Source organism: Falco biarmicus, chromosome 4, assembly GCF_023638135.1.
Source record: "Falco biarmicus isolate bFalBia1 chromosome 4, bFalBia1.pri, whole genome shotgun sequence".
Lineage (NCBI taxonomy): Eukaryota > Metazoa > Chordata > Aves > Falconiformes > Falconidae > Falco > Falco biarmicus.
This window is the reverse complement of record NC_079291.1, coordinates 68,578,096-68,602,716: the sequence shown is the minus strand read 5'-3', so window position 1 is coordinate 68,602,716 and position 24,621 is coordinate 68,578,096. Positions and strand designations below refer to the sequence as shown.

The window sequence follows — 24,621 nt, the reverse complement described above, 5'->3', positions numbered from 1 at the left end:
GCTGGGATGAGCCACGCCGCCGTGTTTGCTCAGGGAATTGGCAGTGCCCTCCGCCTGGCCCGTGCTGGGGGGGTCAGCCCCGCCGGGAGGGGGGCTCCGTGCCCGCCGGCTCTCGGGCTGCTCCGGCTGGACGCGGTGCTGACGTCCATCCCGCTGGCTCGGGGCACAGGTGTCCCAGGGGATGCGTCTCCCGGGGACATGTCCCCCCATCCCCCTTTGCTGACGGCATCCAGGTTTGGGGGGACACATGCACCCGCGGGGCGCCAGCTCCCCGTCTGCGTCAGCGGGTGTTTGCCCACACCGGCGGCACAGGGGTATAAAGCCGCCTGAGCCAGGCACGTCTCGGCATCCAGGGACGCATCCGGAACCAGGAGCATGGAGAGTGCCTGGCTCTGCCTGCTCTGCCTGCTCGGCTCCGGCCTCATCCTGCCCGGCACCGCAGAGCTGGGGGTCCAGCCGGCCGAGAGCCTGCCCGGGCAGAGCCGGGAGCAGCCGGAGCTGGTAAGGGGCTGGGGAGCGGTGTCGGCAGGGATGGGCCCCCCCAGTACCCTCCACACAGCTCTGGGGCACCTTGGGGTGCTCCTGCTCCTCCCACCCGGCATGGGGCTTCGCTCTGGCTGTGTCGGGGGGTCCCTGGGGCGCTGGGGACGGGGGAGACCGAGACCTCGCCCCTGGTTCTCTGCTGCTGCTCTCTGGCTTTGGTGGGGTCCCTGCAGCCACAGCACCCGGGACATCCCGCAGCACTGGGGACATCCCGGGGGACATCCCAGGGACATCCCGGGGCATGTGGGGATTCACAGCTTCGACCTGTTTTTCCCTCCGGCTGCTCCAGCTCAGGGGTGGGGAGCGGGGATGTGGCGCTGGGGTGGGGACCCAGGAGTGGGCTGCACCCTCGCACTCCGAGCCCCCCAACCCTGCTGCAGCCCCCAGCCCCCTCCGGCAGGGCCCAGCCCCCAGCCAGGCTCAGGGGGGCTGGGGTGGTGGTTACACCCCAGGGTGCAACCAGTGGGGCTGGGGGCTGGGGCAGGGTCCTGGGGGCATCCTGGGGGACCTGGGGTGATGCAGCCACACTGGCCATCCCAGAGGACTTGGGGTGACACCCTGGCCATCCCAGGGGACTTGGGGTGACAGGGTGCTGCCTGCCACAGGTCGAGGTGCTGCAGGAGCTGCTGGAGAAGCTGGGGAGCCCGGAGCTGCCGGCGCTGGAGAAGCGGCTGAGCTGGGTGCCCTCGGTACGGCACTGGGTGCTGAGCCCTGGCTGCTCACGGGGGGCGGGGGGGGACCCCAAACCCCACAGCCAACACCTGGGCCCTTTGGGTGCTGGTTGTGGGGGCCCAGCCCCTGGGGGGAGCCAAGCGCTGGGGCTGACGGGTCCCATCCTGCAGTGTCAGCCCGGGGAGCCGTGCGCCGTGCGGAGGGGGGCCCGTATTGGCAAGCTCTGCAACTGCCCTCGCGGCACCGCCTGCAACCTGTTCCTCCTCAAGTGCTCCTGAAGGACAGCGGGACACCGGCGGGGACACCGGCGGGGACACCAGGGATGCTGCCACTTGCCGGGATGCTGCTGGCCCAGGCTGTGCCCTGTGCAGCGAGGGGGGAGCCGTGGACCCCCAGCCCTCACGCTGCGCCAGGTCGTGCCTGCACAGCGCACCAGCACCCTTGGGTGCCCTGGCCCGTGGAGCTGGGGGGGCCCAGGGTGACATTAAATTACTTGGATTCATGCCTGCTGCCTGCTCGCTGGGGGATTTGGGGTGGGGGGAGCAGCACCCCTGTGCCATGGTGCGTGGGCCCTGGCGTGCTGGGCAGGTGTGGGTCCCATCCTGCTGCAGGTCCATGTGGGGCACCTGAGGCTGGGGTGGGATGTGGGGCAGGGGGTGGGGATGGTGCAAGGGTGGGCTAGGGGCCAAGGGCTGGGTCCCGGGGGCTGGTTATTCCCCACCCGCAGGGAGCTGTTGGTTGGGGGAGCAGTCTAGGAGAGGTCGAGGGCAGGGGGCTGTGAGGGGGCTGCAGGGCCTGGTCCCATCCTGCACTGCAGCGTATTGCCCAGCCCTTATGCTGTGCTGCACTGCACCCCACGACTTACGCGCAACGCAGCCTTGCTCCTCACTGCACACTCCATCCCTGCAGTGCACACTGCATCACACTGCACTGTACTGTGCTGCACTGAGCTGCATCCTGCTGCACCGCACCCTGCCTGCTCTGCATTGCACTGCACAGCCCCATCCCCACAATGCTTCCCATCACTGTATCACCCTGCAACACCCACCCCCAGCTGCCCGCTGACCTGTGCGCCCCTTCCCTTCTCTTTTCTTCCCTTGCATTGTGCTCCATTGCACTGCACCAGCTGCTGCATTGCATTGCATTGTGCTGCATTGCATTGAATTGCTTTGCACTGTGCTGCACTGCGCGGGTGGCCCCTGCATTGCATCATGCTGCACTAGTTGCTGCCTTGCATTGTATTGCATTGCACCATGCTGCATTGGGTTGGATTACATTGCATCACTGTTTTATTATTATTTTATAATAATATATTTTTATTATATATATAATATATAATAATATTCATATATAATGTATATAATTATATAATATATAATAATAATATATATAAGAATATATAATAATCTACTCATTATTATATAATAAATAAATGCATTACATTGGATTTGATTGCTTTGCACTGTGCTGCACCGCACTGCACGGGCAGCCCCTGCATTGCATTGTGCTGCACTGGTTGCTGCGTTGCATTGTATTGCGTTGTACCTTGCTGCATTGGATTGGATTGCCTTGCTGCATTGCGTTGTATTGGGTTGGGTTGCATTGCTGCATTGCATTGTATTCCATTGCACCGCGCTGCATTGGATGGGGTTAGATTGTATTGTATTGCACTGCACCGCGCTGCGCGGGAGGCCCCACACGCGGCGGCCCCACCCCGCTATTGCCCCTTTAAGAGCTGCCCGCCCTTCGCTGCTCCTCCCTTTCCCCTGCCCCGTCGCGGCTCCCCATTGGCCGGCGGTGACATCAGTGGGCGGGGCGCGGCGGCGGTGACGCAGCGGGGGCGCGGCGCGGCGGGCGGGGGGCGCCGAAGATGGCGGCGGCGCGGGCCGCGGGGGCTGCGGAGGGCGAGGGGCGGGCGGCGGCGGCGGCGGTTCCGGTTCCCCCGCCCGGGCCCGGGGCCTCGGCCTCGGCGGGGCCGCGCCGCTACTCGCTGCTGGCCATCGTGGGTGGCGGCTGCCACCGGCCCGGCCTGCTGGCCGCCGCGCTACAGCAGCTGGAGCGAGGTGAGCCCGCGGCTCCCGGGGCCCCGCTGTGGGCCCGGCCCTCCCCTCCCCGCGCGGGATGCGCCGCGCTCGGCCCTGCTGCGGACCCCGCCACCCGCAGCTCCCCCCCGAGGCCGGCCCGCTCCAGCCCCGCTGCCCCTGGGGTCTGCCCCCCGCCCCCCTCACCCCCCCGGGCCTGCCGGGCCGCCCCCTCCTGGCCCAGGCCTTCGGGGTCTGCCCCCTAGGCCCCCAGCGACTGCCCTGTCACCTGCCCCCTCTCCTGCCCCTCAGCCCCTACGACTGCCCCTCCCCCCCCCCCCCGGATCTGCCCCCCCCCCCCCCCCATCTGCCCCCTCTCCTGCCCCAGACTCCCAGGATGTGCACACACACCCTCCCCGAATCTGCCCCCAGATCTGCCCCAGACTCCCCAGGATCTGTGGATCTGCTCCTTCTCCTGCCCCAGACCCCCAGGATCTGTGGATCTGCTCCTTCTCCTGCCCCAGACCCCCAGGATCTGTGGATCTGCTCCTTCTCCTGCCCCAGACCCCCAGGATCTGCGGATCTGCTCCTTCTCCTGCCCCAGACCCCCAGGATCTGCCCCCTTGTCCCAGGTCCTCAAGGTTCTGCCTGCCTGAACTCCCGGAACCTGCGTCCCCACCCCAGCCCCTCAGGATCTGCACCCCCCGGGCCCCCAAGGCTCTGCTCCTTCTCCTGCCCCAGACCCCGAGGATCTGCCTCCACAAGTGCTGCCCAACCTTCTTGTCCCTGCTGCGACCTGTCCCCCCCGTCCTGTCCCCTGACTTTAGGGACCTGTCCTCTCTCCCCACCCTGGGGTCTGTCCCCAGGCTCTGGGGCTGCAGTTGCCCCCCTCCCCCCGCCATGACCCATCCCCTCCCCTTGTTACCAGCCCAGACTGTGCCCCACACAACTAGGGGGGCCAGATGCAGGGCTGGGGCTGGGTGGGCGCTGCAGGGTCCCCCTTCAGCCCTGCTCCTATCTCCCACTCCCCAAGCTGTGGCCAGAGCTGAGTGGGGGGGGTGTCTCAGGCGTTGGAGCACCCCTGTGCTGGAGCAGGACCCCAAATCATGGGGAAACACACACACACGCGCACACACACGTGTGTGTGTGTGTTGCCCGGATTGTGCCATCGTGTCCCCTACCGCAGGACCTGGCAGGACCAAATCTTGCTGGCCCCAAGTGATACCGCCCCAAAACGGCCATAGCCCTCGCCTGGTGCCTTGTGCAAAATTTGTGCAACCCCCCCACCATCTTACGCCATCGCCAGGCTGTTTGCCGGGAGCAGTTGTGGCCACGCTGGTTGGCCACAGAGGTGGGGGCTGCCAGCCCCCCCCCCCCCCCCCAACCCCTTACAGGGTCCTGAAGGGTGTTTTGAGGCTGCACTTCGGGGTTCCTGACCCCGCTCTGGGTGCTGGGAGCAGCAGCGCCGCGCTCACCGGATCCTCCGGCACCGTTAATTCTTTTAATTGCCACCTTTGAAGAGGTGCCGGGAAGGTGCGCTTGGCGCCTGGGGGCCGGGGTTTTGGGTTGGCAGAGCTGGTGCTGTCGTGAGTCACCGCGCAAGGTGCTCGCCTGCCAGGCAGCCGGTTGGTGCGTTGGTGTCATGCCAGGGTCCGGCTGGGCTTGGGGACCCCCCTGGGGTCACTCCAAAAGCCACCAGGCTGGCACGGCTGTGTCTCAGGGCAAGGGGGGAAGGGGGACAGTCCCCACCGTGCTGTTACTTGCATAATCGGTGCCATGTGGGGGCACATGCGGTGCTAGTGGGTGCTAACAGGGCTGCCCCCCCCCCCCCCCCAGTTATTTTTATCCGTGTCCCCCCCTCCTCCAAAGGAATCCGCTCCTGGGACATCGATCTCTCCTTGTGCAACCTGGACGAGCAGCTGAAGCTCTTCGTGTCCCGTCACTCGGCCACTTTCTCCAGCATCGTGAAAGGTAAAAGAAGGGGAGGCATGTGATGCATGCCCCCTGGGTGGTGGTTATTTCATGGGGTGTGGGAACCTCCCCCCGATAACAGCTGGAGGGGCCCCCTCCCCGCTACGCCCCCAGCCTCTGTTGGAACAGGCTTTGCCTTGTACCCCGACCTGGTGGCCAAACCCCGTGATCCCACATGTGAGAAACCGCTTCCTTCGCCCATCCTGGGGCAGGCTGCAAATTCCCATGAAAAAATTGGAAAAGAACATATTGAGCCAGGGATACCAGGGCTGCTCCAATGCCTCTTGCCCACCACGTCCCCTTGTCATACCGGTGGGTCAGCCCCTGGCAGTGGGGGGGCACCGTGGGAGGTAGTCAGGTCTCCGGTGGGTACCTGCCTGCCTAGGAAGGGGGTTACAGCCCTGAGGTCCCCCTGAGAGCAGCCAGGGCTTGCTGCACTGCTTGGGGGGGGGCAGAAGGGGCTCCCCCAGCCTGAACCCCCCCCTTCTTTCCTCCCCTCCCTGTGGCAGGAAGGACATGGGAAACGTGTCCTTTGGCTCAGTGGATCCGCTGGCCCCCGCAGCGTCTGGGAGCGGGACAGTGGCTGTCCCTTTCTGTGGGGGAAGTGGACAGGAGCTGGCCCTGCTGCTCTGTCCGGGTCCCCCCCCACCCCCCCAATCCCATCCCCACGGGACAAGGCCAAACTGGGGTGCAGCCCCGTTGTTTGGGGGAGGGTGGGTGTCAGCCCTTGCTCCCTGCAGGTCAGCGGACCCTCCACCATCGGGGAGATGTGCTGGAGACCCTGGTGCTGCTCAACCCCTCCGACAAATCCCTGTGTGACGAGGTGAGCAGCTGGGGGACATGGCTGTGGCCTTTTTGGAGCTGCTGGCTGGGGCGTGCTGCAGGTTGGGGCTTGGTGGCATCTTCATGTCCCCTCCATCCTCACGTCCCTTCCATCCTCAGCTGCGAAACCTCATCACGGACGTGTCGCAGCACAAGCTGCTGGTGTTCGCTGGGCCCTGCGTGGAGGAGACGGGGGAGCTGATGCTGCAGACAGGCTGCTTCTCCCTGCGGGACTTCATCCAGATCTTCACCGACAAGGAGGTGGGGTGCTGGAGACCCCCAGGAAGGAGCTGCCTGCCCCCGCCCCCAGCTCACAGGCCTGACCGCCGCTGTGCAGGGGGGCTGATGCTGCCGGAGTAACTGTCTGCTCACGTTCTCCGGCGTCTCGGTGGGGAGTCGGGCAGGGCAGCAGCACGGACAGGAGGCTGGCCCAGCCATCTGCTCTGCAGGCAGCCGTGCCAGCACATCCCTCCCGCCACAGGGCTGGGAGGGGACAGTCAGCTGCATCCTGGCCCTGAATCGCAGCTGGGGTGGGTGTGAATTGGGGACCCCCCGCCCTGCCAGGGATCGTGCCAACAGCCGGCCCTGGGTGTGTGGAGTGGGATGGGGCTGTGGGAGGCCCCAGGTGCCCAAGGGAGGGGGGGGCTGAGGCAGGGTACCCCTTGGGCTGCTGTATCTCTGGCCACAGGTGCCTCATCCCTCCTGAGAGTCTGGCTGTCCCTGTCCTCTCGCAGGTAGGGGACATCCTCAGCTCTGCGGACCCCTTGGCCAAGGCCAGGCTGACCATCAGCTGCCCCGACTTTGGGGAGTGGAGGGACTCAAGCCTGGACCATCACAACCTCCAGGACTTCATCGAGCTGCGCTACAACCCAGGCTGCATCCTGCCGGAGATGGAGGGGCTGGAGGAGTTCATGGAGTACCTCTCGGAGTCGCTGGAGCCCCAGTCCCCCTTTGACCTCCTTGAGCCCCCCACCATGGTAGGCTTCCTCAAGCTCTCCAAGCCCTGCTGCTATATCTTCCCGGGCGGGAGAGGGGACTCTGCTTTCTTTGCCGTCAATGGCTTCAACGTCCTGGTCAATGGAGGCTCCAACCCCAAATCATCCTTCTGGAAGCTGGTGCGGCACCTGGACCGCATCGACTCCATCCTGGTGACGCACGTGGGCACGGACAGCCTGCCCGGTGTCAACAGCCTGCTGCAGAGGAAGCTGGCTGAGCTGGAGGAAGATCCATCCCAGGGCTCGCAGGGCAACGGGGACTGGGCAAAGAACCTCATCTCCCCGGAGCTGGGTGTCGTCTTCCTCAACGCCTCCGAGAAGCTGAAGGACATCGAGGGCAACTCCCGGGTGCTGAAGAGCTGCGATGAGGCTGCCCTGACCCTGCACTACCTGGAGAAGCTGGGCATCTGTCCCAACCTGCTGGCGCGGGACAGCGGACCCCGCGCAGAGCCCACCGTCCTCTTCCAGAAGATGGGAGTGGGCCGGTTGGACATGTACATCCTGAACCCCGTGAAGGGCACCAAGGAGCTGGAGTTTCTCCTGCAGCAATGGTCAGGCAACAGCTACCCCAAGGAGCAGGACTTGCCCTTGCAGTGCCTGACCTCCGTCTGCGCCCTGCTCGTCTGGCACCCCCGTTAGCCCCTCCGAGAAAATCATCCGGGTCCTCTTCCCCGGCTGCACCCCTCAGGGCCGTATCCTGGAGGGGCTGGAGAAGGTGAAGCACCTGGAGTTCCTCAAGCACCCTGTGGTCACCAAGAACGATTTGAAGGGGCCACCAGCGTCCCAGCCTGAGAAGCCACTCAAGCAGAGGAGGGCAGAGAGCAAGGAGAGCCTGAAGTCAGCTTCCAAGCTCAGCTTGGTGGATACTGGGACACCAGTGCCGAAGGAAAAGGCTCCAAAGGTGGAGAGGAAGGAGGTGAAGGCAGGGACCAAGGAAAAGCCAAAATCCCTGGGGGAGATGACCAGAGCCGGGTCAGAAGATGAGAAAGCCAAGGATGCTCGAACCAAGCTGGACTCTTCAACAGAGAAGCTGAAGGCAGATGCAAAGCTGAAGCTGAGCAAGGAGAAAGCGGTGCCAAAGAAGGAGCCTGTGCCCCGGAAAGAGGAGAAGAAGATGCTGAAGAAGGACGAGGGAGCCGAGGCGAAAGGGGAGGCCAAGAAGGAGGTGAAGGTGGTGAAGAAGGAGGTGAAGGCTGAGACGCTGCGGAAGGATGCGAAGGAGAGCAAGGCAGAGGTCAAGGCTCCTGCCAAGACCGTGGCCCGGAAAACGCTGGTCCCAGAGACCCGCAAACCCCTGGCCAAGGCTGGCAGCGTCAAGAAATCCTCCCTCAAGAAGGAGCCAGAGAAGCCCAAGGCCAAAGCCCCCCGGGAGGCAGGCAGCAAAAAGGAGCCAGGGACATCTGAAGGCTCCAAGTCCTCCTCCCCTGAGGACATGCTGCCAGAGGCCGAGCGGGGCCGGGGGGCTGCCTCACCGGGGGCTGGCGGGAGGAGGAGGAAGGAGGAACTGAGGAACGAGGGCAGCACTGCAGCTGAGAGCGAGCTGGAGCCCTTGCCGCTGGAGAACAGAGGGGTGGGGGGGCTGGCAGGACCAGGGGACTCATCCTGCTTGGAGAACGGCCTGGAGGACCCTGACAGCCCCCAGCGGTTCCGCTACATGGAGAGTAGCCCTTTGAGAGCCATCTGCCCGCTCTCGCCCCTGGCCAAGACCCCCAAGAGCGACCGCAGCGTCAACTTTGACCTGACGCCCACTGGGATGCTCAACCACAGCCCTGAGGGCGGCGAGGATGCCTGCGGCAGCTCTGAGGAGAAGACCCTGGAGATGATGTCCCCAGCCAGCTCGGGCCCAGCCAGCGCCGGACACACACCCTTCCACCAGTCACCAGTGGATGATGGCACAGAGGAGCCGGGCACCGGCACCAACCGGCAGCCAAACACTTGGCCGCCAGCCGGGGGCAAAGCCTCACAGGACGGCTCCAGCTCATCGCAGGAGAAGCAGGCAGGCTGCCTCTCCCTCAGCCCCTTCAAGGACGACATCCCCGACGTGTCCCCCACCATCACCACCCCCTCGCTGCCGGCCGAGGTGGGCTCCCCGCACTCCACCGAGGTGGATGAGTCCCTCTCGGTCTCCTTTGAGCAGGTGCTGCCACCCGTCAGTGAGTCCCCACCAGAGGAGGGCAGGCGGTCCCGGGGGACCGGGGGGACACCGGAGCCGGAGGCCACGAAGGGTGGGTTGTCCCTGCCGCTGCGGCCATGCCACCACCCGCCATGGGCTGATGGTGACACGGTGCCGCGGCCCGGCCACCGCTCCGACTCACCCCATGACGTGGACCTCTGCTTGGTGTCACCCTGCGAGTTCGAGCATCCCAAATCAGAGCGGTCGCCCTCAGCTGCTGCCAGCCCCCGGGAGCTGTCAGACAGTGACCCGTCGCAGGAGCTGGTGCAGCGCCGGGGCCGGCCCCGCCAGCTGCTGGGCGAGACGCCCCCCACCTCCGTCAGCGAGTCACTGCCCACCCTTTCTGACTCCGATGTCCCTCCGGCCACCGAGGACTGCCCCTCCATCCTGGCTGACGGGCTGGAGTCGGATGAGGACCTGGAGCAGCCCACCCGCGGTGTGGCCAGGGCCCATGACCCGCTGCCGGCCCCCATGAAGGACCCCTGCCCCATCCCTGCCCAGCCTGGCATCTGCATGGTGGACCCTGAGGTGCTGCTGGCCGAGCAGACCCGCGCTGGCAAGAAGGACCCCTCCGGCAAGGTGAAGAAGACCCTGTCCCGCACGGGCTCTGTGCCCACCGCCCCGAGGACCGAGCCACCCCGGCACCCCACCTCAGTCCCCAAGGCCAGGGGGCCCTGCCAGCGTGGCCCGTGACAGTGGGGACAAGGCCAGGCTGCTCCCCGGGGACAAGAAGGGCCCTTCCAGTGGGGACATCCGCAACCCAGGGACCACCCGCAGCCCTGGAGCTCGCCCACCGTCGGGAGCTGGCAGGGCATCACCGGCAGGTAATGGGGCTGGGGGGCACCCGTGGCACTCCCAGCATTGGTGTCCCTGTGCCGGAGCAGCGCGGAGGCACCGCTGGCGCTGTGCAGTGGGGTTGGGGTGGGTTTGTGGGGCTGCTCAGCACCGTACCCCCATCCTGGCAGGCACACGGGCTGCAGCCCCCCCGGGCCCCCCAGTCTATGTGGACCTGGCGTACCTCCCCGGCTCCTGGAGCGCCCGCACGGTGGATGAGGAGTTTTTCCGACGCATCCGTTCCCTCTGCTACGTGGTCAGCGGCGACGACCACCTGAAGGAAGGTGTCCTGCGGTCCCTCCTCGATGCCCTCCTCTCGGCAAGCACCAGTGGGGCACCGACATCCAGGTGAGCTCCCCCCCCCACCCCTGCCAGCTACCCGGAGAGGTGGGATCAGCCCCTTCCTGGTGCTGGCTCGTGGTGACACGGTGCCGTGGGTGTCTCTGCAGGTGACCTTGATCCCCACCTTCGACTCACGGTGATGCACGAGTGGTACCAGGAGACCCACGACCGGCAGCAGGAGCTGGGCATCACGGTGCTGGGAAGCAACAGCACCGTGGCCATGCAGGATGAGACCTTTCCCGCCTGCAAGGTGGAGTTCTGAGCCAGGGGAAAGGGGGGGGAGCCACAGCATGGGCTTCATCCCCACCCTCCTCGTCCTCTGTGGGCCCCCCCTCTCCCTCCCTCCGCACCTGGTGACTCAGGGCTGTGCCAGCCCCGGGGCCACCATGGCTCGGAGGGGAGAGAGAGGGGGGGTGTCTTCTGGGGGCAGATGGGGTTGCGTTCCCCCCCAGGGACTGGCGGGGTCTCTCTGGGGACCCCGAGCCCACAGCACCCACATGCCGCACCCTCACACGCCGCGTGGTTCCCGCATGCCCACGCCAGAGCCGTACACTCCTTGCTCTGCACCCACCGCCGTCCCAGGGAGGGGGGTGAGGGACCAGCCGGGGAGGGGGTGACCCTGCCTCTGGGGGTGTCTGTGTGTCCCCCACCCCTGGCATCCAGCAGTAGTGCTGAGCTGTCTCCTGGCGGGCAGCGAGCCAAGCCATGCTCGATTTAACAGGGTAAAATTTTGTTGTTTGCTGTTCGTACCCCCTCCCTGGACAAGCCACTACTGCCATTGTCTCCCCCCTCGGTACCCACAGGCCCAGGCCTGCGGGGGGGTGGGTTTCCTTCCTGGGGGGCACAGGGTTAGGACAACCTTGGCCACCCCGGGGGCTCCTGCCGTCCCCATGGAGCAGCACTGGGGCTCGTGCTCAGGCTCAGGGGGGCTGTGGGGTCTGCTCCTCTGGCACTACAGCTGCGGGCTTTGTCCCCAGCACTGTCTCCGTCCCCCCTGGGCACGGCCGGACCCTGTGGCCCCCCCTTTCACGTGCAGCAGCTGGGGGGGAGCTTTCTGCTCCACCAGGCTGAGACCTGGCAGCTCACTGCACCGATGGCTCTTCCCCTCCCTGGCAGTGGGGGCCATGGGGTCTGAGCCTGCACCCTGGCTGGGGAGCGGGGGGGACTGGGGAAGGTGCCCCCGCCCCCCCCCAATTCATCCCCAAGCCCTTGAGTTGCTGGAAGGCTGTTAAGAAACCAAATGTCACGTGCAATTTTTAAGGGGTTTTGTGAGCAGAGAGCGGGGCGGGGCAGGCTGGGAAGGGGGGCAAGATCTGGCCCCCCCATGCCCAGCTGGGGCAAACACTAACCCATTTTGTAGGAGGCTCCTCGTTGGCTCTTTTTGTAATGACTTTTTAAGAAAAAAAGGAGAAAACAAACAAAAAAACCAAACCAAAACAAACCACCAACACACAAAAAAAGTGAAAACTGAACAAACCAAACCTATTCTGGTGGGAGGTTATTTTTATTTATCTGAGTCCCCCCCCGCCCCGGGCACCGGCTGGTGGCGCGGGGGCTTTTACCTGGGATTGTATCGTTCTATGTGTTCGGGGGTGGGGGGAGTGAATGTTTCACCTTTAGTGCTTTAAATATTTTTTCTTAGCTGGAAGCTGGTTTGGAGGTTGGGGGGTGGTGGGGGGGTTGTGACTCCCCCCTCCGGCCCCTGCCCATGGATGCCGGCACGCTCCCCGTCTTGCACGCCCACGTTCCCGTTTGGCAAATGTGTTGAAAACGAGCATTAAAGAGGATAGCTCCCAGCTGCTCTGCCTGTTTGTGTGGGGTTGTTTGTTTTTTTTTTTTTTGGGGGGGGGGGGGGAGGTGGGGGGAAGGTTGGAGTTTCCACCCCAGTCGATGCAGGGGAGGGGGGGGGGGAATGTGGGGTCCTGGCATGCTGCAGGGTGGTTTGGGGGTACTGGGAGTGTGGAATGATGGTTGGGTTGGGCTCAGCCCTGGGGGTGGGGGGATGCTCGGGGGTGGGAGCCTGCAGTGGGAGAGGGGCTGGGGGGGGTCCAGGGTATCGTGCTGGGGGGGTGGGAGAGGGGCTGGGGGGGGTGCTGTGCTGGGGGGCAGGGGCTGAGCAGGGCTGGTACACCAGCTCGGCTGAGGATGGATGCAGGGTTGCTATGACAACTGCATACCCATCCCCGCCGCCCCCGGCCCGCAGAGGAGGGGGCTGCAGCCACTGCGCTCTGCCCCCGCTCTCGGCATGGGGTGGGGGCGTTGCGTGTGTGTTGGGGGAGGGGGGGGGTTGGAGTCTCCTCGGTGCTGGGGGGTCCCGTGTCCTTGTGCCCCAGCTGCAGCACTGTGCCCCCACCCTGCATGCTCAGCCTTAAGCCTGGCAGGACCAGGGAACAAAACCCCACCCTGAAGCCCCCAGAACCCCCAACCCCAAAACCTCCCCCAGAATCTCCCCATCCCCCAAACCTCCCCAGGACCTTGCCAGGCCCTTTGCTGGGGCCACGGCAGCATCTTGGGGAGGGGGCTCTTCGGGGGGGGGCGCTCCCTTGGAGGTGGGTTGTGACCCCTCGTGCTGAGGCGGGGGGCAGGGCTGTGCCTGTGCCTGGCACTGCCACTGTCACCGTCCCCACCAGGCCCCTCCAGCACCGCAGGACCAGGCGTTTTTACTGGTGCTGTGAGGGGTCCCGGTTGGCTTCGAGCTGTGTGAGCCAGGGGTGGATGGCAGCGGGGGAGGGGGGTGGCAACTCTGCTGGGGGGGGCTCCTCTGCCATTGCTGCCCCTTGGCACCCACCGACATGCCCGAGGGTGCCACGGGGTCACCGGGGTGCTGGTGAGCACCAGGAAAGGCCAGATCCTGGGATCCTGGCCAGAGCCCTGCATGCTGCCAGGGGAGGCTGGCTGGCCACTGTCCCCTCCAGCCCCAGCCCCGTGTCCTCGCTGGGTGGTTTGGTGGCACCGGGTGGCCTGGCACAGCCGCACCATCCCGAGGCCAGGCAGGCGTCGATGGGACAAAAGGGAACGTAACCAATGCCACCGCGTGACGCGCCAGCCTGGCTGGCTGTCCCAGCCCTGCCACCAGCACTCGCGGCTGTGGCACCCGGGGCCGGGTCCCCAAGTCTGGGGGATGTTTGTGGTTGATTCCTGGGGGGCCAAAGCCCCCTCGGTCCCCACCCGCTGGATGGCATCCGCTGCCCACAGCTGTGCCGCTGCCGCCCCGGTGTCAGCCGGAGCCAGGGCATGAGCTCAGCGGGGTGCGAGGCACCGGGTGGCACCGGCGGGGGGCGCTGCACCGGGAAAGGGGGGGGGGGCGGCCCGGGACCGCGGGGGGGTGGTTGCAGCCCTCGGGGTCGGTGGGGGGGTTCATGGTGGGGTGCGGGCGGTGGCACGGTTGGCAGCGCCCGAGGTGGCAGCCCGGGGATGGTGGGAGCCCCAGGGGCAGGGTACGGTACAGGTGGCTGCGAGCCCCCCCGCCCGCAACACCACCCGAAGGGTGGCGGCGGCCGCTTTAAAAATGCAAATGAGCCCCCTCCCCGCGCGCGGCGCGGCGGCGGCTCTACCAATGAGAGGCGGCGGCCGCTGGCTGCGGTAACCGCTGCCGGGCGTGGGGACCAATGGCGAAGCGGCGCGGCGGGAGGGGGCGTGGCCAGCGCCTCCCTCGCCCCCGGCGCGGTCCCGGCCCGGAGCGCGCGGCCCGGAGCGGGCGCGGGGCGGCGGCGGAGCGGAGCGGGGCGGGGGCGGCGGCGGCGGCGGCGGCCCCGCAGGTGAGTGCGGCCCCGCGGGGCTCCCGAAGCCGCCCGGCCCCGCCCGCGGGCGGGGAGCAGCGACTGACCCCCGGGGCCCCGCGTACCGGAGCGGGAGACACCCCCGCCCCCTCCCGTGCAGACCCCGGCCCCGCCGTGCCACTCCCGTGCGGTGCGTGGCTGCAGCCCCCCCGCTGTAGCAGCCCCTTCCCGGGGCAGCCCCGCGCCCCCGGTCAGACCCCCGCGGTGTGCGTGGCTCCCCGCTGCAGTGCAGCCCACCGCGGCGCCCGGGGCAGCCCCCGGTGCTTCGCGCCCCCCCCCCCCCCCCCCAATAAACCTCCCTCCGCGCCGTGCACGGGTGTAGCCTCTTCCCCCCCTAAACCACCGGTGCTGCGGGCAGCCCCCCCGCGACCCCCCCCCGCTGCAGGTGCAGGGCTCGGTGCTTTCCCTCCTTTTTTTCCATTTTTTTCTTTTTTTTTTTTTTTTGGGGGGGGGGGTGGCGCAGCATCTGCACACCCCAACACCCACCCACCCCCCGGCACTTCTCCCTCCAAAGGCCCCGCTGCCCGGTGGGGGTGAGATGCACAGACCCCCCCCGCCCCGAGGAGTCCCCGGCCCGGGCAGGTGCAGCCATTCGTTGAGCCAGACTGGCTGCGCCGCCCCCCTCCACCCCCCCCCCCCCCCCCCGCACCCCTCGGGGCCCCCCCCCCTTGTCACCCACACCCCAGGCCGATGAAGGTCACCGCTGCGGGTGGCTGGGGCTGGCCGGCGGGGGGGCGCGCTGGGGGTGGTCCTGGGGTGGGGGGGGTCGTCCCTGCCACAGCCCGGTGGGATGCGCCCCCCTCACCCCCTCCCGTGCCCCCTCCGCCTTGTCCCGCTTGGGGACTCGGTGGCCGCTGTCACCTCCGGGGACTTTGACCGGCGGGGAGGGGGCAGCAAGTCCACGGCCGCCCATGACCAGCGGCGGGTGGGGGTCTGCCCTGAGCCCCCACCGTGTCCCCCCCAGCCCCGTTCCCCCCCCAGTCCTGACGGGGAAGCTGGGGGGGGGGCTGCTCTGAGCCTGCCCCACTCGTGACACAGGTGGCTCAGCCTGTGCAAAGGGGCTGGGGGGGGGGCGGGTGGGCAGGAGCGGGGGCTGCGGTGCGCCCTAACCTCCCTCTCTCTCCCCCCAGACCCCCAGTGCACCGAGGATGATCGGGGGTGGCCCACAAGCCCCCCAGCAGCCCAGGGTGAGTGCCCCCCCCCTCCCCGCCAACTCCCAGCCACGCACGATATTTTGGTTTCCTGTTTTTGTGATGGGGAGCTGGGGGGGGGGAACACCCGGGGGGGGGGGGGGCACAGCCTGGGGGTCCCCCCTGCTGAATGCTGGGGGGCTGCTCCGGTGGGTGACCCCCCAGTACAGCTGCCGGTGCATTTGGAGTTTGGGGGGGGGGGGGGGGGGGGGGCAGGCAGCTGGATCACCATTTGTGGGGGCAGAGGCTCTTCCCCCCAGCAGGGAGGGGGCTGACTGGGGGGGGGGGGTGGTGTTTGGGGGGCTGGGGGCCACCAGCATGGCGGGGCACCGGAGCAGCAGCCGCCAGCACAGAGCAGCCGCTCATTTATTATTTAGCTGCGTATCTGGTGTCGGGCCCAGGCGCTGCCTCGGTGGCCCCCCCCGGCCCCCCCCGGGTGCTGCACACCTTGGGGAGGGGGCTGCGGTGGGTCTGGGCGGGGCAGTGGTTTCCATAGCCACGGGGCTGTGCTTTGCCAGTAAAACCGATAAACACCGGGAGGTGCAGGCATGGTGTGTGTGGGGGTCCCCCCCCAGGCCCCCCCCTCACTAAGGGCCAGGTGTGTCCCCAGGGTGCTGGGAGCTGAGCTGCGGGTCCCCACACCGCTGTCCCCCTCCCCCCCCCTCCAAGATGTCCTACTTCACCGAGCACTTCTGGGTAAGCCTGGACCCCCCACCCATGGGTGCCCCCGACCCTCCACGGCTCACTGCCGGGGGGGGCGCCCCGATCCTGCAGTGAGTGGGGGGGGGGAGACTTGTTGCCACTGGTAATTTCACATTAACGCTGTGCATTAATTGCTGAGGGATGGGGGGAGCTGGGGGTGCAGGTGATGGGTCCCCCGGCCATGGTGCCCCCCCCCCCAGTGCCGCGGGGGGGAAGTTGGCAGCACCACGTGGGGGTGAAGCGTGGCCCCTGCTTCCTGCTTGGTCTCTGCCGGGTCTGGCAGCTGCCTGCACCTTCCCCTTCCCTCTGCCTCAGTTTCCCCATGTGGGCTGACCGGCACCCTGACACCCCCCAGCCCCCAGTCAATGCTGCTGGGGAGGTGGGGGGAGGCATCCCTGTGTGCCGGGGGGGGGGGCGGGGGGTCACGGGCAGCACCCAAAATTGCACCCATGGCTTCCTGCTCTGCTCACCCCGGAAACCCAGGGGTCTGGGGTACCCCCTGGTGGGATGCCCCTGGTGGAGGTGGTGTGGGGGCCTCTGTGCACCCCCCTGCACGCCCCCCAGGGTGGGGTTTAGGGGGCTGAGGGTGGTCCCCTGCCAGGGCGAGAAGAACCACGGCTTTGACGTGCTCTACCACAACATGAAGCACGGGCAGATCTCCACCAAGGAGCTGGCTGACTTCGTCCGTGAGAGGTACCGAGGGGGGGGGGGGGCGCGAGGGGGGGGTCCCCAGCATCGCTGGGCTCCATCCCCCGTGCCCCCTCCCCGCTGTCCCTAGGGCTGCCATTGAGGAGAACTACGCCAAGGCCATGGTCAAGCTGTCTAAGATGGCCACCAACGGCACCCAGCTGGGGTGAGCGGGGCTCCGGGGCACCCTGAGATGGGGGGGTGACAGACATGACACCCTGCTCACCGTGTCCCGACCCCCCCTGACCCCCCGGCCAGGACCTTCGCGCCGCTCTGGGAGGTTTTCCGCATCTCCTCAGACAAGCTGGCCCTGTGCCACCTGGAGCTGATGAAGAAGCTGCACGACCTCATCAAGGAGATCTCGCGCTACGGCGAGGAGCAAGGCCGGGTGCACAAGAAGGTACCGTGTCCCCCGCATCCCCTCCCACTGCACCCTGTGGCCCCCTGCCCACCCCCTCTGTGTGTGTGTCCCCCCCAGTCCAAGGAGGAGGTGTCGGGGACGCTGGAGGCTGTCCAGCTGCTGCACGGGGTGGCCCAGCTGCTGCCCAAGTCCAAGGAGAGCTACCACAGCAAGTGCCAGGAGTACGAGCGGCTCCGCAAGGAGGGCACCAGCCAGAAGGAGATCGATAAGGTGAGACCCGGCTGGGCCCTGTCCCCCTGCCTCGGTGGGCCCTGTCCCCTCCGGTGGCTCATGACCCCCGCTCGGTCCCGCAGGCAGAGCTCAAGTCCAAGAAGGCGGGCGAGGTGCTGCGGCGGGCGGTGGAGAAGTACAACGCGGCGCGGGCTGACTTCGAGCAGAGGATGCTGGATTCGGCCATGGTGGGCAGGAGCAGGGTGGGCAGGAGCAGCAGCTGGAGCAGGGTGGGCAGGAGCAGCAGCTGGAGCAGGGCTCGCACAGGCACTGCTTAGGCTGCCAGTGCTGGCCGTGCAGTGCAGTGGTGGCACGGGTCAGCCCGTTCCCTGGGGACAGGCCACCCTGGGTGAGCCCCATTTCTCAGGGATGCTGACCCTTAGGGATGTGCCACCCTGAGTGAGCCCTGTTCCCTGGGGACGTGCCACCGTGGCTGAGCCCTGTCCCATGGTGATGCCCACCTCCAGGGACATGCCACCTGGGCTGAGCACCATTCCCTGGTGATGCCAGTACCTGGGGACATGCCAGCCTGGCTGAGCCTCACTCTGTTTTGATGCCAGCACCTGGGGACATGCCAGCCGTGCTGAGCCCCCCTCTCCTGGGCGATGCCAGCTCCTGGGGATACCCTTCCCTGGGAGTGTTGGCCTTTGGGGACATGCCACCCTGGTTGAGCCCCCACTGCCTGGGCATGCCAACCCCTGGGGACACGCCACCCTTCCTGAGTCCCGCTCCCTTATCCACACGCTGACCCCTGGGGACACGACACCCTGGATAACCCCCTCTGTGCCCCGCCCCCCCTCCCCCCCCAGCGCTTCCAGGAGGTGGAGGAAGCCCACCTACGCCACATGAAAGGTCTCATCGGCTCCTACTCGCACTCTGTGGAGGACACCCACGTCCAGATCGGGCAGGTGTGTCCCCAGGGGAGTGAACAATGATGGAGACAGCCCCGAGCTGTCCCCCCTCCTTTACTCTCAGCATCATGCCAACCCCCCATCTTTTTTTTTTTTTCCCCAGGTGCATGAAGAATTCAAGCAAAACGTGGAGAACATCGGCACCGAGATGCTGCTGCGGAGGTTTGCTGAGAGCAAGGGCACGGGGCGAGAGCGGCCAGGTGAGGCTGTGGGCAGCATCCCGGTGGGCTATCCCATTTGCACGAGGGTGATGCTCCCCCTCCTCGCACGTGCGAGGAGGGGGAGCATCACCCTCGTGTGAGGATGGAGCTGTGACACTGATGGCTGATCCCACTCTTGGTGGCAGGAGCATTGGATTTTGACGAGTACCGGCTGGCCCCAGCGCAGGAAGGCAAGTACGTCTGCATCCAGCAGCCCCACACCGGGGATTTTGAGGTGTGGGGGGAGCTGCTCACCACTTTGTGCCCCCCTGCCCCGCTTCCCAGGACCCAAGAGGAGCCGTAGTAAAGCTTTCCGTATCCCTGGGTTGAGCCGTAAGGAGAGGGATCGTGATGCTGTGTAAGATCCCCCTCTCTGTGCCCCTGCATCCCGCATCCCTTCCTCTCTTTGGAATCTAACGCTGCCCTTGTCATTCCCCAGGGAATCCCTGGATGCCGAGGTGGTGAGTGTCCCAGTGCCAGCCCCCGGGGTTGTTTTTTTTGACACTGGGAGAACTGGGAAGCAAGCGCCTCTGTGAGCATCTCCCCGCAGGGCTGCCCGGAGGTGGACGAGGACGGGTTCACCGTGCGCCCGGACTTCGCCCACAGTATCCTTGGGCTGGAGTGCGTGTGCGGGGGTGGGGTTTGGGGGGCTCTGGGGGGGTCCCTGAGCACGAGATGTTGCCTTGACGGGGGTCAGCCGAGGCGGAGAACCATGTCTGCTCCTCCAGCGACTCCGACTACGACGAGGATGAGCCTCGCAAGTTTTACGTCCACATCAAGCCGGTGCAGCCCCGGGAGGCGGCCAGCAGTGCCGAGGCCACCATGGAGCAGCTCAAGGCCACCGTGGGGAACCTCATCCTGCCCCCCAGCCTTGGGGTGAGCCTTGGTGGGGGGGCTGCAGGGTCTCCAGGGACCGTGCCAGGGCCAGCTGACCCTCTGTCCCCATTCTCTTTCAGGGCACCGTCAAGCGACAGTCGTCCCGTAAGTGCCACCGTGGGGGCTCGGCACAGCTGCAGTTTTGGGGGTCCCGCTGGCTCCATGTCCCCTAACGCCGCCTGTCCCTGTCCCTCCACAGGGCATGTGGCATCTCTGACCCCGGCCCCGAGCGATGCAGACCCCGAAGGATCACTGGCAGCGGGTGAGACTGTGCTGGGGGGTCCTGGGGATGCGGGGGCATCCTGGGGGTGTGGGGGGCAGAGCCACTGCACCCACCAGCGTGTCGCCTCTCCCCACAGGTGACAGCGCAGGGAGGGGGTGCCCGGCAGCACAGGTGAACAGGTATGGGGCAGGGAGTGGGTTGCTGTGGGGTGCTGCACCCCATGCTGCCGTCCCTGAGTCCCCTCCCCAGGGGGGTCCCGGGTGGGCACTGAGCTCTGTCCCCGGTGCAGCGGCCCTGGGAAAGCCCCTCTGGACGCGGTGCCCCCCGCTGCGCTCTTTGGGCCCCCACTGGAGTCGGCTTTTGAAGCAGAGGATTTCCCGGGTGAGGATTTGGGGGAGCGGGGAACGCACTGGGGGACCCCGGTGCCTGGGGTGCCATGGCTCCCCCATCGCAGTGCTCTGACACGGGGGTCTCCCGCAGCCCCCCGCACCTATGTCCTCACCTCCTCCTCCTCCCCCTTCTCCTCCTCCTCCCCGGAGAACGTGGAGGACTCGGGGCTGGACTCGCCCTTGCACCCCGCGCCCGGACCCTCCCCGGACTCCAGACCCTGGACCCCGCAGCCGGGAACGCCGCAGAGCCCCCTCCCCAAGCAGGGTGGCCTACCAGACCCCCTGCCACCGCCACCCGCCACCCGGGACCCCAGTGCGTGGGTGCCACGGCCCCGCAGCCCCGCCGGCCGCCTCCCCGAGCCCCCCAGCTTCGCCATCTTCAGCAGCCCCGGGGCCGAGGGGCTCTGGGAGAACGGGGGGTCGGTGCCCCGGGGGCGCAGCTGCTGCCCCAGTGGCCCAGCGCACCGAGAAGCCCCCTCACCTGACCCTTTTGGGGAGCCCCCACCATGGGTCAGACCCCGCAGCCCCGGTGGGGACCAGGCCCCCCTGCCCTGTCCTTCCTCCAACTCGGCCTCCTCTTCCTCCTCCTCCCCCGCCCCCCCCAGCGGGGGGGAGTCCTCCAGCCCCTCTCCATGGACCTGCCAAGGGTCGGGGACCAGGCTGAACGAGGGTGGCACGCCGGCAGCTCCCCCACCACCTGAGCCGAGTGAGTGGCAGGGGGGCAGGAGCTGGACCCCCCTCCCCCCCCCCCAGTTACGCTTCACTCTGCCCCCCCCCTCAGCTGGGTGCAGGGTCTCACCCAGCCCTGGCTCAGCTGAGACCTGCCAAAGTCACGGCACTGGTGAGACCCTGCTGGAGTGCCACTGGGGGTGCCCTGCCCATGGTGGGTTTCTCTCCTCACCTCCTGTTTGTGCCCCCCGCCCCAGATGCTCTCCCTCCCTGGCCCAGCGCAGCACCCCGGGAGGTCCCACTTGTGGCCCCCCCTCGCCGCTCCCGCACAAAGAGGCCAGCGGGCGGCCCGGCCGTGGGCAGCAACACCGACCTGGTGCGTGGCTGGTGGGGGGGAGCAGGGCTGGGCTGTGGGACCCCCATAGTGGGGGCCAAACCCAGACCCCCCCGGCTGACACCGTCTTGCCTTGCAGTCGCGCTCGCTCAGCCCCTCGCCCTCCTGGAGCTGCGGCCCCTCGCACTCGGCACCTGCCAGCCTGGGCGAGCGGGGCTTCTTCGCTGTCTCCCAGCCGGCGCTTGGTGGGTCCTGGGGGGTTGAGGGGGGGGTCATAGGGTGGGGAGTCCCATCCAGGCTCTGACCCCATCTGCCTCCCCAGGGCTGTCGCGGGGTCCCAGCCCCGTGGTGCTGGGCTCGCAGGATGCGCTCCCAGTGGCCACTGCCTTCACCGAGTACGTCCACGCATACTTCAAGGGGCGCGACGCCGACAGGTATGGGGGTCCCGGGGTTGGGGGGTGTCAGGCCCCCCCCTCAGCTGCTGCATCCCACCTGGGGCATCTGCTGACCCCTTGACGTGTCTCCAGCAGCTGCCTGGTGAAGGTGACAGGGGAGCTCACCATGTCCTTCCCCGCTGGCATCGTCCGTGTCTTCAGCGGCAGCATGGCCCCCCCGGTGCTCAGCTTTCGCCTGCTCAACGCCGGTGCCATTGAGCAGTTCCTGCCCAATGCCGAGCTGCTCTACAGGTGTGGGGACACAGTGGCCCCGTGGCCCCGTGGGGATGCCTGAGCAGGCTGGCAGCTGGGGATGCAGTGGTTGGGAGCTGGTAATGGGGTACAGGGGTTGTTGGGGGGGGCACAGGCATCCTGGGAGGTGGTGGATGCAGTGGTGGTGAGCTGTATGTTGGGGTTCATGTGGTGCCTGGTTTCCTGGGATGCCTGGACATCCTCAGGAGCTGGTAGATGCTGCAATGGGGAGCTGGATACTGGGGTTTCTGGGGTTTCTAGGAGGCCTGGGCCTCCTCGGGAGCTGGTAGATGCAGTGATGGGGAGCGGTACATTGGGGTACATGGGGTTCCCGGTGAGCCTGGGCATCCTTGGGAGCTGGTAGATGCAGCGATGGGGAGTGCTATATTGGGGTACATGAGGTGCCTGGTTTCCTGGAGATGCCTGGGCATCCTCAGGAGCTGGTAGATGCAGCAATGGGGAGTGCTATATTGGGGTACCTGCTTTCCTGGGGATGCCTGGGCATCCTTGGGAGTTGGTAGATGCTGTAATGGGGAGCTGGGTACCAGGGTACGTGGTGTTCCCAGTGGGCCTGGGCATCCTTGGGAGTTGGTAGATGCTGTAATGGGGAGCTGGGTACCAGGGTACGTGGTGTTCCCAGTGGGCCTGGGCATCCTTGGGAGCTGGTAGATGCTGTAATGGGGAGCTGGGTACCAGGGTACGTGGTGTTCCCAGTGGGCCTGGGCATCCTTGGGAGCTGGTAGATGCTGTAATGGGGAGCTGGGTACCAGGGTACGTGGTGTTCCCAGTGGGCCTGGGCATCCTTGGGAGCTGGTAGATGCAGCGATGGGGAGTGCTATATTGGGGTACATGGGGTGCCTGGTTTCCTGGGAATGCCTGGGCATCCTTGGGAGCCAGTAGGTGCAGTGTTGGGGAGCTGGGTCACGGGGTGCCTGGGGTCTCCCAGGGTGCCCAGGCCCCATCGCTGCTCTGACCCCATCCCCCAGCGACCCGTCCCAGAGCGACCCCAGCACCAAGGACTTCTGGCTGAACATGGCGGCACTGACCGGGCACCTGCAGAAGCAAGCGGAGCAGAGTCCGGCCGCATCCTACTACAACGTGGCTCTGCTCAAATACCAGGTGAGCCCCGTGAGGGGGGAGAGCTGGGACCCCTGGGACCCCCACCCAGCTCCTGGGGATGGAAGGGTCTCGGTGCCCCCCCAGACCCTCCGTGACCCCCACCCCCCCCAAGTTCTCGCGGCTGGGTCCCGGCTCAGCACCGCTGCGGCTGTGTGTGCGCTGGGACTGCTCGCCGGGTGCGACGCGGGTCAACGTTGAGTACGGCTACAATGCCGGCGCCCTGGCCCTGCCGGTGCCGCTTGCCAACGTCCACGTCCTGCTGCCCGTGGACGAGCCCGTGGCCAACCTGCGACTGCAGCCGGCGGCCAGCTGGTAAGGGAGGGGGGATGCAGGACCAGGGGTACCACCCCCCCCACGCCCCCAGGGTGGGAGAGGGGGATGCTGAGCTGGGAAATGGGGGTGCTGATGGGGTGGGGAGGTGGGAACAGGGAGGATGGGTTGGAGCTGGGGGGTGGTTTGGGTCTGGGGGCTTGGGTACATGCCCATGTCCCGGCAGGAACCTGGAGGAGAAGAGGCTGCTCTGGAGGCTGCTGGACATCCCGGGTGCACCGGGGCAGGGAGGTGAGGCTGCGCTCGCCCTGCTTGGAGGGCAGGCTCAGCCCCCACGCCCCCCCCAACCCCTCTGCTGTACTCCCCCCAGGGTGTGGCCAGCTCTCGGCCAGCTGGGAGCCCCTCTGTGGGCCCAGTAAGCCCAGCCCCGTGGCGGCTCAGTTCAGCAGCGAGGGCAGCACGCTGTCAGGCGTCGAGGTGGAGCTGGCAAGCGCTGGGTACCGCATGTCACTGGTCAAGAAGAGGTTTGCCACAGGTACAGCTGGGGGGGGCTCGGTGGTGTGGGCTCCCTTCCCCACTGCCCTGGGGGATGTGGGGTCATCTCCCCATCCCCAGTGGCCCCAGGGTGCACAGGGGTCCTGTCCTTAGGGGGGCGCAGAGGGTCCCTGCTCTTCAGGGTACATGGGGTCTCTTCCCTGGGGTGTGTGAATTCCCGTTCCCAAGGTGGACAGGATCCCTTCTGTGCTCCTTGGGGTGCATGGGGGTCCCCTCCCTGCTCCCCATGGCCCTGGGGTGCATGAGCTCCCCTTTCCAAGGTGGGAAGGATCCCTCCCCTGCTCTTTGGTGTGCACAGGTTCCCTTGCCCAGCGTGCATGGGAGTCCTCTCCCTGCTCCCTGGGGGGGGTGCATGGGGTCCCTTCCCCAAGTGCACAGGGTCCCCTCCCTGCTTCCTGTGGCCCTGGGGTGCATGGGGTCCCCTCCATAGCACCCCAAGCTCTGTTCCTCCCTCACTGGGCGATGCCCAGCCCAGGGAGGGTGCTGGTAGCCCAGTTTGGGGCCGATCAAGCCCTGGCCCCTCGGTGATGACTGTCCTCATGCTGGCCACATGCCCCCCATCCTCTCAGTCCCTCCTCACTGCCTTTCCTCCACAGGGATCTACCTGGCAGGGTCCTGAGCCACCTCACACTGGACCCTCTGAGCCCCCCGGGCTTCCCCTTGGTTGTGTGAATTTGAAACACTGGATGGAGGCCAGTTGGGGAGGGGGTACCGCTGGGTGGGAGCTGCTCTCCTCCTCCTCCTCTTCCTCCTCCTCCTCGTCCTCCTCTCCCTCCAGCCCCCCGCTCCGTGGCTGTCACTGCGTCGTCTCCTGCTGCCCGGCGGTCGGTCCCCTCCACCCTCCCCTGTGCTGTGAAGGGAGCAGGAACTGCTCTTTTATTAAACACTTTATTTTCTAATAACCCCTCCGCCGGCTCCCGCCTGCCTCCTGCCATGACGCCCATCCCCAGGGCCTCCAGGCTCCTTGGAAACGGGGCTTGGCTCATGTGCCACGGCTCCCCGGGGACCGCGGTGCTGCGAGGCTGGG

At 66.9% G+C, this 24,621-nt stretch overlaps 3 protein-coding genes across 3 annotated transcripts; all 3 read left to right on the top strand.

Annotated features, from left to right (window-relative positions):
- The first annotated feature begins 81 nt into the window (after positions 1-81).
- Positions 82-1,718, top strand: LOC130149015 (cocaine- and amphetamine-regulated transcript protein-like). Its single transcript, XM_056338240.1, has 3 exons — positions 82-501; positions 1,149-1,232; positions 1,386-1,718. The coding sequence occupies exons 1-3, from the start codon at positions 376-378 to the stop codon at positions 1,491-1,493; spliced, it is 318 nt and encodes a 105-aa protein (XP_056194215.1). The 5' UTR covers positions 82-375; the 3' UTR covers positions 1,494-1,718.
- A 1,342-nt stretch (positions 1,719-3,060) lies between these two features.
- Positions 3,061-12,169, top strand: MAP1S (microtubule associated protein 1S). The gene is given in 11 exon segments (XM_056337471.1): positions 3,061-3,278; positions 5,106-5,207; positions 5,948-6,030; positions 6,150-6,290; positions 6,764-7,654; positions 7,656-9,869; positions 9,871-10,021; positions 10,163-10,345; positions 10,348-10,379; positions 10,481-10,505; positions 10,508-12,169. Coding segments are annotated over 11 exon segments (4,143 nt in total). The 5' UTR covers positions 3,061-3,085; the 3' UTR covers positions 10,636-12,169.
- A 1,938-nt stretch (positions 12,170-14,107) lies between these two features.
- On the top strand, positions 14,108-24,502 carry FCHO1 (FCH and mu domain containing endocytic adaptor 1). The gene is given in 29 exon segments (XM_056337291.1): positions 14,108-14,131; positions 15,283-15,339; positions 15,953-16,038; positions 16,646-16,737; positions 16,823-16,897; positions 16,990-17,131; positions 17,210-17,362; positions 17,446-17,550; positions 18,172-18,270; positions 18,377-18,473; positions 18,620-18,664; positions 18,759-18,831; positions 18,913-18,934; positions 19,024-19,078; positions 19,171-19,349; positions 19,430-19,454; positions 19,549-19,646; positions 19,648-19,751; positions 19,862-19,953; positions 20,053-20,667; positions 20,888-21,006; positions 21,104-21,209; positions 21,287-21,398; positions 21,495-21,650; positions 22,637-22,769; positions 22,882-23,081; positions 23,266-23,330; positions 23,410-23,574; positions 24,191-24,502. Coding segments are annotated over 27 exon segments (3,177 nt in total). The 5' UTR covers positions 14,108-14,131; positions 15,283-15,339; positions 15,953-16,011; the 3' UTR covers positions 24,214-24,502.
- The last annotated feature ends 119 nt before the right edge of the window (positions 24,503-24,621 follow it).

Bases quoted from the DNA above. Each gene is read 5' to 3' on its own strand.
- LOC130149015 (XM_056338240.1), top strand. From the start codon at position 376: ATGGAGAGTGCCTGGCTCTGCCTGCTCTGCCTGCTCGGCTCCGGCCTC. The intron at 502-1,148 runs GTAAGGGGCTGG...TGCCTGCCACAG, and splicing joins GCCGGGAGCAGCCGGAGCTG to GTCGAGGTGCTGCAGGAGCT. The intron at 1,233-1,385 runs GTACGGCACTGG...CCCATCCTGCAG, and splicing joins GGCTGAGCTGGGTGCCCTCG to TGTCAGCCCGGGGAGCCGTG.